At 30.5% G+C, this 11,215-nt stretch overlaps 2 protein-coding genes and 1 long non-coding RNA gene across 3 annotated transcripts; 1 reads left to right on the top strand and 2 right to left on the bottom strand.

The window, feature by feature from the left end:
- The first annotated feature begins 446 nt into the window (after positions 1-446).
- LOC132748450 (uncharacterized) lies at positions 447-2,145 on the top strand. Its single transcript, XM_060738066.1, has 2 exons — positions 447-792; positions 1,303-2,145. The coding sequence occupies exons 1-2, from the start codon at positions 447-449 to the stop codon at positions 1,524-1,526; spliced, it is 570 nt and encodes a 189-aa protein (XP_060594049.1). The 3' UTR covers positions 1,527-2,145.
- A 795-nt stretch (positions 2,146-2,940) lies between these two features.
- LOC132748444 (uncharacterized) lies at positions 2,941-5,884 on the bottom strand. Its single transcript, XR_009628258.1, has 3 exons — positions 4,788-5,884; positions 3,882-4,182; positions 2,941-3,483 (listed from the first exon to the last, which is right to left on the bottom strand). It is a non-coding gene; the product is annotated as an uncharacterized LOC132748444 (long non-coding RNA).
- Positions 5,885-6,057: 173 nt separating this feature from the next.
- Positions 6,058-10,351, bottom strand: LOC132748445 (uncharacterized). The gene is made up of 4 exons (XM_060738057.1): positions 10,023-10,351; positions 9,064-9,270; positions 8,294-8,470; positions 6,058-8,093 (listed from the first exon to the last, which is right to left on the bottom strand). Exons 1-4 carry the CDS (start codon positions 10,129-10,131, stop codon positions 7,900-7,902), a joined length of 687 nt encoding a protein of 228 aa, XP_060594040.1. The 5' UTR covers positions 10,132-10,351; the 3' UTR covers positions 6,058-7,899.
- Positions 10,352-11,215: the final 864 nt, after the last annotated feature.

The following is an 11,215-nucleotide window of genomic DNA, read 5'->3' on the forward strand; positions in this document are numbered from 1 at the left end:
GGAATTCCTTGGACCGGTTATTGATTTAAAAGCCTGCACTCAATAAACTAATCCAAAGACCGAAATTGGAAAGAAAGGTATTTCTTACATTTAGTCATGGTATCCAATCTGATAATTGAACCATACATGTATTTTGGATCCGAGCATATGTCATTTAAATCTGCAAACAGCACTGACATCCACTCGTAAAAATAATTTTCTGGTGCATGCAACACTTTTTGTAGAAGACAGTACGTGCCTGACGAAAATAGACTGTAACACCCAAAAATTATTTTAAACTTTTGCCAATATCGGGTTAAATGTTTTTTATAAATGATCTTTTGCCAAATTAAAAATAATTTTTATTTAAAAAAAATTACAAAAACTTTATCTTTGTTAAAAAAAAATTCAAAGAAAACTTGTACAAATTTATACTTGCCTCAAAACAAACCCAATAACTTTTGGCCATGTTATTTAAAATCATTTTCCATCTCCTCATTTCGACCTCATCAAATCCTGGAACTCCGAAGCATATGGTGGGTTTACGAAATGAAGTGTGTGTGATTTGTTTCCAACGTGAATGTGCGGATAGCCTCATTTTGAAATTAACGGAAGCCATGTTCCGCCATCTTGAAGGGTTCAAGGTCACAATGAAGCCGTTCTATGCCATATTCTCTATGGAAGATCTCAGGAGCATGCCACATGTAAAACTTTATGTAATTATGGTAGATCTAGAGTCTAGAGGCCTTTATATTAATGGATGTGAAAAAGATCTTGTTTTCACGACTATAAAATACACAAAATCACTGGGAGGTATGTGCTTACATCTTCATTTTGTTTTTCTCCACACTTTTATTTGTTATTTCGTACTTTATGTTTCATTTTATCTCTGCGAATGGGTAAAAAACCACTTAGAGGCAGCATGTATCAATCAAAACAAGTTTCAGCAAAGCAAACCCTGTTAGAACTGCAATTTGCATGAAGTTCATTCAACCTTGCACACTCTCTATTACATTTGTAATTGAAGAAAAAGGAAGAACCTAGCGAGCTATAAATTACAAAATTTTACCTTTACCTTACCTTTTTTATTTTATTTTTCAAATGAAAAATTGTAATTAGTATTATTTTCTTTATATATAGTACATATATGTCGAAATCATATAGCAGACGGTCTGGTGTTTTATGCATAAATTATTTACGTTTAAAATATCTACATAAAAAAATGACAACAACAACACAAAAAAGAAGATTTTTGTATCGTTTAAATGACCTCCCAACCAAACCAAAACAGGAATGATTCTTACTTGCTTTCTTGTATTTTAGCCCAGTCGGTCGTAGTTATCACTAACGACGAAGGATCAAAAAATTTAACCGCTCACAGCATTTACAACTCAACTTTACGCATGGTAAAAACAAATGATAATCTACAGGACATGGCAGCAAATGGTCGATTGTTTAGCATGTGGCAGGAAATGACGTCACATCAACTCAGCCATCTTAGAAGAATGGTGAAAACAGTGTTGAATGCAAAACTGATCATGAGATGACGTGTTAAAGAGAGCCTTATCATAAATACACAGTGAAATCTCGAGCCATTTGTGTCAAAGCAGCCAAATTAGCTCGAAATTACAGATGTATATTGCTCAAATAATTATAGAACTAGATCTTTTCTAATATGATGTTTACATATTATGTCGTCTTGAACAGTGGTTTTGGTTATCTTTACCAATTTGGAATACTTATAAACATAGAATATGTCCTGCTGAAATGAATTTTTCAATAAATAAGTTCAAATTTTCCGTTTTGATGCCAAATAAGAAATAAAACTATACGTCGCCTAGCCATTTTAAAGGTAAGAAAATGTAGGATTTCTACATATGAAGGTGTACTGAACAATCACAAAGTTTTTGTATGGAAGATAGAAAAGCAAAGCATTTTATTCACTATCAAGCTTTTACATTTTGTTTTTACAAAATATCAAAATGGGTTGCTTTCTTTGATATTACTTCATAAAAATGCGATAATTTGCGTGTTTTTCTGTGTGTTTTTGTTTTGTTTGTGTTTTTTATGTTGTTTATCTTAATTATAAATATATTTGATGACATAAACAAATGTATATTATATGAAAACATATTTGTTCAAATTGATACGTGTATGCATAAAGTGTTCAGCTAAGTCATTGTTGTTATTTTTAACAGTCAACAGTTAACCAAATGGTTTTCTCCAGCTTCCAGTTTTTGAACTATCTGATATCAAGTTTGTGTATATCAAGCATAAAAAACATCAGTGATCACATACACCTGTAGATAGCCCATTGCATAATTGCAGCTATATTATGTGTAGCAGGAGACAGCAAACAAATCATTATAAACAGGGCAAAACGCGTTTTCCATTCAAGGGCCATAACTCAGCCCAAAAGCATTGGTATTGATCTTTTCTGTAAAGGCTGATTGAAATTGCACCACTAGTTTCTGAGGAGTAGTCCATAAAGCTTCTGTGTAGTTGACCTTTTTATTCAAGAACTATACTCGGCCAAAATCATTCATACAGACAGACGGACAGAAAGACGGCGGAGAAATGATCTCTTTATGTCGCCTTTACTTTGAAGAGGCTACACAAAAAGGTAGTCGGCCAAAAATATAGAGCTTGGTCAGACTGCCCGAATACGTTTGTATGCCTGGTTCTTTACCTGTGGCAAAGACTGATCACTTTCTGATCCAGAAAATTTAGGGTGAAAGTTATAACGACGCTAATATCCGTGCTGCATGGGTAATATTGGTGTCTAAATTGAATTGTTTTGAGAATAAACATGCATGTTTATATTGTTTACATTCCAAGCAAATGTAATATTATAATGGCGACATATCATCTTTATGTCCCAAAGACGTTTGGTGAAGTTAAAGATATATTCTAATTCCATACGACAAAAGAGCAAAAATTAAAACTGTCGATGAAATTTTTTAAATTTTAATAAATAATATGCTTATACAGATGGCATCTTAAGCAACGGAATTGCTGTTATTTCAATATATTTTCATATCAATGACATTCCTAAAAATGATCAGATGTTATTGTAGATTCGTCGTATTTAAACTGATACATTGATATAATAAGTTTAAACAATGCATAGAAAACGACCTATAGATATTAACTGGCATAAAGTAAAGACAACAGTTCAAGTTTTACAACACAATGGTTCTTTAATATGTGGATAAATTCTAACTACTTTACAATGTATTCTAACTACTTTACAATGTAAGGACTGTTTTTCAAGTTCAATATGATTTTGCAGGGGAATGTAATGAGAGGCCAGTTTTCCATTCCGAGTTTTTACAAGAGTTTTCCATAAAGTCACAGACATTCCAGATTCCGTGTGTAACTTCAGCAGACGATCCGGTAAACATCCGATTTTCCAAAGTTGGTCAATTTGTTCTTGTATCAATTCTCCTGCAATATTTAAAGCTTTAAAACAACTTTCCTCTTCGGGCATTTTGTCTTCCTGACCTTTAAATAATCCACACATATGAAAAATGTATATACTGACAATATAGCAAAACGCGATACACGTTAACAGTTCTAGCTTAAACTGCTTTTTTTAATCGTCCGATGTCCCTTACACATGCGTCACGTATAAATGCACATAAAGGACCAATGTTTCTTATATCATACAGATAAAAGGAACGACTAAAATTATATAAAATATTCATTAAATTGATGGAATTTACAAAAAACAAATGTGCCAAAAGTTAAGAAGGTTTGGTCAACTGTTGAAATGCTTCTCGGTTTTAATTATCACTAGAACATTATACATGTACTTTGCTTATAAAGATAACTTAAAACACATATAAATTTATGTGAAAATCAACAGAAACCATTAGGCAGAAAAAAACAATCAAGTATACCTTCAATTGAGAATGTTTGGTTTCTCGCCAGTATTGTTTCTATGTGAAGCTTTCATTACCTCATCGCAAATATTTTTCACTCGTCCATTTTTCAAAACCTGAAGACATATCTCCGGCATCTTAAATGTTATTTTAAGGCCGTTATCATAAGGTTCTATCCCTATGACAAAGGTTTTTGCTGATGGTACCATTAGAAATGACAAAAAGTCCTCTGTAAAATCATATAGTATCGCCATGTCGTAAGATCTGGCATTTTCCTTTTGGATAAAAATTAATGCTGTTATATGTTCAAAGCCTCTCTCTGAAAAAGAATAGGGTTATAAATCAATGGTAGAAGAGAAAAATATTGTTTAAACGCTCTTTATGGCCTCTGAAATGTTTTTATTTGTAGTGGTAATTGCTTTTACCAAAATATAGTGGTGTTTGACCTGGTGAGATGTAAATCCCAATGATTCCTATCAGTTCACATGTCCTGTTGAGTGGACAAGTACAAGCCGCTCAGATTTATCCGTGTGTCAAAGTATCCAAAGAACTTGAACATTTTTGTAAAATAGAGAAAATATTTGCGACAAATTGGAACTCATTTTACTTTAGCTTTTCGAAGAGGTCGTCTGCTGGCGTTTCGTAAACAATTATCTAACAAGATGCAAGACCCTATGAATGTAAATACACATAAAGTAACATCCTGGCGTTTTGTTGTTGTTGTTGTTGTTTTAAAATACTATTACTTTGTTTATTTATATATATATATATATATATATATATATATATATATATATATATATATATATATATATATATATATATATATATATATATATATATATATATATATATATATATAACACATGTACATGCATTCTAAAATAAAATACTATAATCATGATATAATACGAAACAACCTACCTTCAAGTTTCCATTTAAGTCGCAAAAACGTTTCGTGGTTTTGATCTAAATTACAAACGACTTTATCAAGGAAACGGTTGAAAGTCCACTCCGGTGCAAAATTATCTCAATAATATGAAAAGAAAACAAAACAAAAAAATTTAGAAATTCAACTTAAATACAGTTACTATTGTTAACATAGGTTTAAGATAATTGTGCAATTGTAAAAATTAAACCGAAACTACTATATCTGTTATATTATGACGTCAACATATAATCATTTTAAGCCGACAGAAGATGTTATTTAATCATGCTGTTTATAGCTTTAAAATTCCCAGTCTGTTATCTAGCATGACCCATAGTGATAACACGTATTTTCGAAATAAAGGTCATTTGTGACAATATGTATGATATGTTTACATGTATGTATAAGATTTGGTGACTAATTTGCAAAGAAGGTCAATTTTTCGGGCGCCAAACGAAAAAAAGTGTGTCACAAATTAGCAGTTATATCTATTTCAATTCATTTTAAATCTGTTCAGCACCATGAATTGGTAAGGAAACGCACATTTATTCGAACAATAAATATTTAATTAACATAAAACCAAAAGAGGTCTATTTTCTAAACGATAAAATATGTAGCTTTATATCAGGTACTTCAACGTACTACCTATAAATGATATAATTCAATTGTATAACTGCAAAACAAACTGTACTTTCACTGAATAAGCTACTTCCGCTTCAGTATCTGTGTCGGATGAAGATGCTGTAGAAGGTTTTGCTTATTTTTGCACAACACGTTAAGTTTATGATCATTAATTTACTATTTCTTTGGTTTGGTTGCTACAATTATAATTTTCATCACATATCATTTTTATTTCAATTAACATTGTAATATTTCATGTCTTTTTTCAATAAGATTAAAATTAATTGGAACTATTTCTACGGTCGAATGGTTATACATTTCATTGGAAGTTGATCCGTTCTACCTAAAGAATCGACCGATTCCTGACAATTTATCCCATTGTAACAAAATAGCCGGACAGGGCAAACAAAAGGAAAAGAAGCAAAAGTGTATCGTAAATCTTTTTTATTTAGATAATATTGCTTTAAGGTCACTTCATGTATCTATTTTGAAAACTTCTTTTTAAACGGAAAAAACAAGATGCTAATTAAAGGCCCGAAATGCAATACAGAACTATTTGACTATATAAATCGAATCGTCCTTTATAAGATAACAAAATCGTTTTTAAAACAAAACAAGCAGAACAAAATGATTGCATAATCCGGTTTTATTGTATAACATAATACATATCGAATTATAAAGTAATCAAAATAAAGCAAAACATGATAATAGAGATTTTATGTTTATGTAATTAATTTTTAGAGATAATTCCAAAAATGTGTTTAAGCAGAACATCAATTAAACAAATTATAATTACTTATGAAGATTGTTTGATGATAACAAAACCATTAATTATACACTTTCACAGAACTTGTTATCTATCTATTTTTGCAATTTCAATCTATAAAACTTTAAATCAGACAATTATCTAATTACTTTAAACGCAAATATGAGCATTGGACCTTATAATGTTACTAAATTAATTTATTTATAAATTATAACTAACTTAATCATTAAAGAATTGATATTCTTGAAGTTGTCAACTGCTAAAAGCAGTCAAGTAAATAGAAAAATCAAACTCCGCATGTCTTGACATATACGACCTCCCTCTATATGACATCAAATTATTGTAAAGGAAAAATTTATTAATTAGTTGAAAAAAATACAAATATCTTGTTTTTACAAAATCGAAATTCAACACCATCATTTAGTGTAAATTTAAAAAAATATATTCAAAGTAAGCTTTAAGCAACCTATTCATTCATCCAATATCGCAGACAAAAGGCCACAAATTGTTATGAACCTCTAAATGAAGACAATACTTTCACACAAATTGCAACATTTCATTTACTCATGTACCTAACCTATCTTGAAGGAAAACAATGGATTATTTAACTAAAGTGATACAATCTTTATTTAGAGAAGGTAACATACCATACAATACAATACGAATATATCATACTTTTATACTGAATTGTTCATATCAAGGTTTTTTTTTTTCCAAAAAACTGACATACCGCTATGTGTAACTTAAGTAATTGTTTTCAATAATTGGAAACTACTGTATGGCGACAGCATTATGTTTTATCGGCTATCCTGTTATATCCAAAATTGCACTAAATGTCACAAGGTCGTATAAAAATATGTATGACGTAAATAGAACATCTGTCTAATCAAAATTCAAATGGATATTTATTTTTCAAGTCGCCCGTCTATCACCGATAACAATGATAAAGTGTTTATCCAGTAGGTCATATAGCACAACTAGGACAAAGCTCAGCATATTATCGCTAACAGTTCAAAAAGAAGGATTCACATATATAAAATGAATGTTTGTGTTTAGAATTGATGACGTTAATGTTATTTCAGAAGTCCAATCACCTTTTAATTTGTTTACATTCGTACGTTTATTATTTGCTCTATTCAAGGTTTCTGTTTTCCTATATGTGATTTTAAAGGACTATTGACTGAAAACAAAGTTTTACCATTTCTGAAGAAAAATAATGTCATAAGCTTATACCATGACTAATGTCAAAACTACACCGCGATGCACACTGTCTGTTCGGTTTTATTTTACGCATGGGTTAATGCATTATTTACTAAAATATTATTGCTACAGACCCATTTCTAAATCAACGTCTGATTTATCATATCGTTACACATTATTTAGCGCCAAAAGTTTAAAGATTAATAAAATCTCAAAACATACATAATGACTATAGTACTATTAAAGGAAGTTGTCAGTGTACATGTATAGCAATTGTATTGTAATATATTGATTAGATAACAAAATTTATGAAATTTGACTTTAAAAGTTTGAAAAAAACAGCATCTATATAATACGTAAATGTATGATTATAACCGATAAGTGTTTGATAGTTATAATATATCTACAAGTACGCAGTTACAGATTTACAGTCCACATTAATTATTTATATAGAATTATATATTAAAGGAAAAATCAAATGTTTCAGGTTGCTTAATTGATCAGTTAATTTGTATTAAATCTTATCGTTGACAGGTGTTAGAGGGAAAACATGTAAACTTTTTTGCAGACTGAATTAATGACCTGTTTTCCTTTTTTAACCCCGCATTTTCACGTTTCAATTCTTCAATTTGCTTCTGAAGTTCATCCTTTTCTCTCTGATGGGCTACCAGTATCTTATCGGTTTTTGGCTTGCCCTCCAAACTTGCATGGATATCTAAACGTTTTAAGAAAACAAAAATGTATTTTAAGCCACATATTTACAATTATTAATTATACTGTTTACTACTACTCAAACAGCAAAAACTTGTTTAACTTAAACAAATTATAACATTAACAAATTAACCAAATCATCTAATGTAACACTTATGTAACTGTTATACAATTACAATTTCGCTAGAATTTCTGGATACTAACCTTGAAATTCTTTGACAGCAAGGTCACCGTTGGGATAAAATAGGCGGTTATCATTTCCTTCAATCACTAAGTAAAGCTTGTCCACCGTCAGGAGTCTGGATACGTATTGCACTATCTCTAGACATTGATTGGAGTTTATGATTTGTTGACACACAATTTTAACAAATGGACTGTCATCTGTTCAAGTACAATTTACAAATTAAATAAATAAATAAATGAATAAATGAACAAACAAAACAGAAACAGCGACACAATAATACATAGACAAATTTATGAGAAATTTCTTTTCCCGTTTATCAAAAACCATAGCTTTTCCTAACGGAGTACGTGTTAAAAGGACATTATGCTGTTGAGAGATCAGGTAAAATTCAAAACTACTTTATACTTTCAATTCAAACTTTACTATGCAAAAATAACTAATAATCAATATGAGCCATGGACTTTTTTTATAGATATCGATCGAAATGTATAGGACAGAGTGGGCAGTTTTTTTTATATAACTAAGGTAGTTTTTTTTTATTTTATCCTAAACATTTTTCATTATCAATTATTAGTCAATCTCCATCATCAAAGTCTACCTTTGGAAATATTTTTCTAATTCAACTCGACAGCAAAAAAACGAAAGAATTCCAGGTACTTCGTACAGTTATAAACTACATTTATAAAAATCACTACCTTACTTTTCTGAATAATTAAATGATAAAGAGTTAATAAGATATTTATTTATTTTGAATCTTCAAAATCAATTATTCCTAAGGAACAAAAAGTACCTTTATTCCGTTTAATATAAAGCCCTTTTCCATTGCTTTCACAATAATCACTGACAATGTGTACTAAATCAGGCCGCTTGATTTGTTTGAAAATTTCTTGGAATTGTATGAACACATATTCATTTTCCTCAAAGCATCTGTGCTCTTGAAGCAAACTGAATAATTCTCTAGGTGTTGAAACCGTCTGCACGTTTCCAGGGACCAAATCTGTAATTATTTAAAAAAAATTGAATGAGAAATCAACCAACGCTATAAATTTGTTTTATTTCATTTACATAACGGTGATATAAGTTATAAAGTTGCAAAAGAAAGTGTCAATTTGATTACAGGGAAATTTGTGTCCTCAATTACGCACACTATTTATATATTTGACAACAAAATTTGCTAAAATGTATTGACCACCCGACGGTTTACATTAAATTGAAATTTGAACATCATTAGAACATTGTTTACATATCAAAAGCTGGATATAAAATAAAATCTGCAGAATTGTGTCTTTTATAAATGCGTGCTTGAAGTTTTAAGTGGAACATTCTAACCCAATTCCATATTGTGTTACGCCAGGTCCATACAGTCTCGAACACTTTCGTTGATCCATAAATGAGATGAACGCAAATGAAAACTGATCAAAAACAAAATTCAGCAACCCCTCTGCTATTTAAACAAAACCAAACTTCTGGTTATATCAATTTTCAATATAGTTGTATGGTCAATACATTACAGAAGCTTTCATGTATCCAGTGCACGCTTTCTTTTTAAATTTGAAACCGAAAATTCTAATCAAATTTAATATCAAGATGACTATCAAATGAAGCACTAGTTCAAAATAGTAAAACACATACAATCAAAGAAACAAGCACGCAACACATTTTCCTTTCAACATTAGCGAAGTCGCATAAAATAGATATTTAAAACTGTCCCAACATGATTAATGCAAATAGTAATGTCATGTACTATACCTTTAATCTTTCGTTTCATAATTCGAAAGTCTCCATCGCTAATATTGCTTTGACATATTTTATCCAACAAACTGTGGAGAGACAAGTTATGATTGTCTCTCTTAGCCATATTCTTTTTTCATTTTTCAGATAAATCCGAGAGTCGAAACAAGTAATCATACGCTTGTATATCACATATCAATGTACCTATATATATATGTGTGTGTGTGTGTTTGAATGAGTGTGTGAAAATGCCACCTGTGATATATTGTATTAATTGGAATCCCTGACAAAATTGTAAGAAATGAAGTCATTCTATTTCGTGGAATATGTTTAATTATAACACCGAAAAAATGCTGACTTCACACTGTACATGTATTTTTATTATCTAGTCAACAGTGAAAATCATACAATGTTCATAGTATTAGTTCATAGATGAACTTTCCCAAATAAACTGATGACATTGTTTCGTTTACAATGTAATAATAATAATAATAACTTGAACTATCGCTGAAGACGAGTCATACTCCCATCGATGTTCCTGACAGAAATTGGCAAAAAATACATATTTAAAATAATTGTATTATTTTAAATTCAACGCTGTACAAAAGATAGTATTAGTAGTGGTGTTGTTTTTGTTTTTTGTTGTTGTTTTTTTATTATTTTAAATCTATTTCATGGCATACGCAAATGTATATTAATTGAAAACGTATTTTTTGAAATTGATAATTGTATGCATAAAGTGTCCAGCTAAGTCATTGTTGTTATTTCATAACAGTCAACTGTTAACATCTCAAATTGAGTTCTTCAGCTTCCAGTTTTCGAAATATCTGAATATAAAAGTTTGTGGTTATCGAGATAACCACGAGCGATAATTGATAACATGTGTCGCATCATGATAACCAATTGCATGTTGCAGCTAATGTGTAGCAGGAGACACAAAAATCATTACTAACAGGACATAACGCGTTTTTTATTCAAGGGTCATAACTCAGCCCAAAATCATTAGTATGGATCAATTCTGTAAAGTGTGGTTGAAAATGCACCAGATGTTTTTGAGTAGTCCAAAAGCTTCTACGTAGCTGGCAATACCCAACACCTTTTTATTCCAGGACCATATCTCGGCCAAAAACAGTCAGACAGACGGACAGAAAGACGACGGGGAAAGGATCTCTATATGTCGCTACTTCTTTGTAGAAGCGACCCAAAAAGGT

The sequence above is a fragment of the Ruditapes philippinarum genome, unplaced genomic scaffold (genome assembly GCF_026571515.1).
Source record: "Ruditapes philippinarum isolate M1 unplaced genomic scaffold, ASM2657151v2 ctg2906_1_1_1_1, whole genome shotgun sequence".
Classification (NCBI taxonomy): domain Eukaryota; kingdom Metazoa; phylum Mollusca; class Bivalvia; order Venerida; family Veneridae; genus Ruditapes; species Ruditapes philippinarum.

Bases quoted from the DNA above. Each gene is read 5' to 3' on its own strand.
- LOC132748450 (XM_060738066.1), top strand. From the start codon at position 447: ATGTTATTTAAAATCATTTTCCATCTCCTCATTTCGACCTCATCAAAT. The intron at 793-1,302 runs GTATGTGCTTAC...CTTGTATTTTAG, and splicing joins ATACACAAAATCACTGGGAG to CCCAGTCGGTCGTAGTTATC.
- LOC132748445 (XM_060738057.1), bottom strand. From the start codon at position 10,131: ATGGCTAAGAGAGACAATCATAACTTGTCTCTCCACAGTTTGTTGGAT. The intron at 9,271-10,022 runs GTATAGTACATG...AAATAATTACAG, and splicing joins TATGAAACGAAAGATTAAAG to ATTTGGTCCCTGGAAACGTG. The intron at 8,471-9,063 runs GTACTTTTTGTT...GTACTTGAACAG, and splicing joins TTATATTAAACGGAATAAAG to ATGACAGTCCATTTGTTAAA.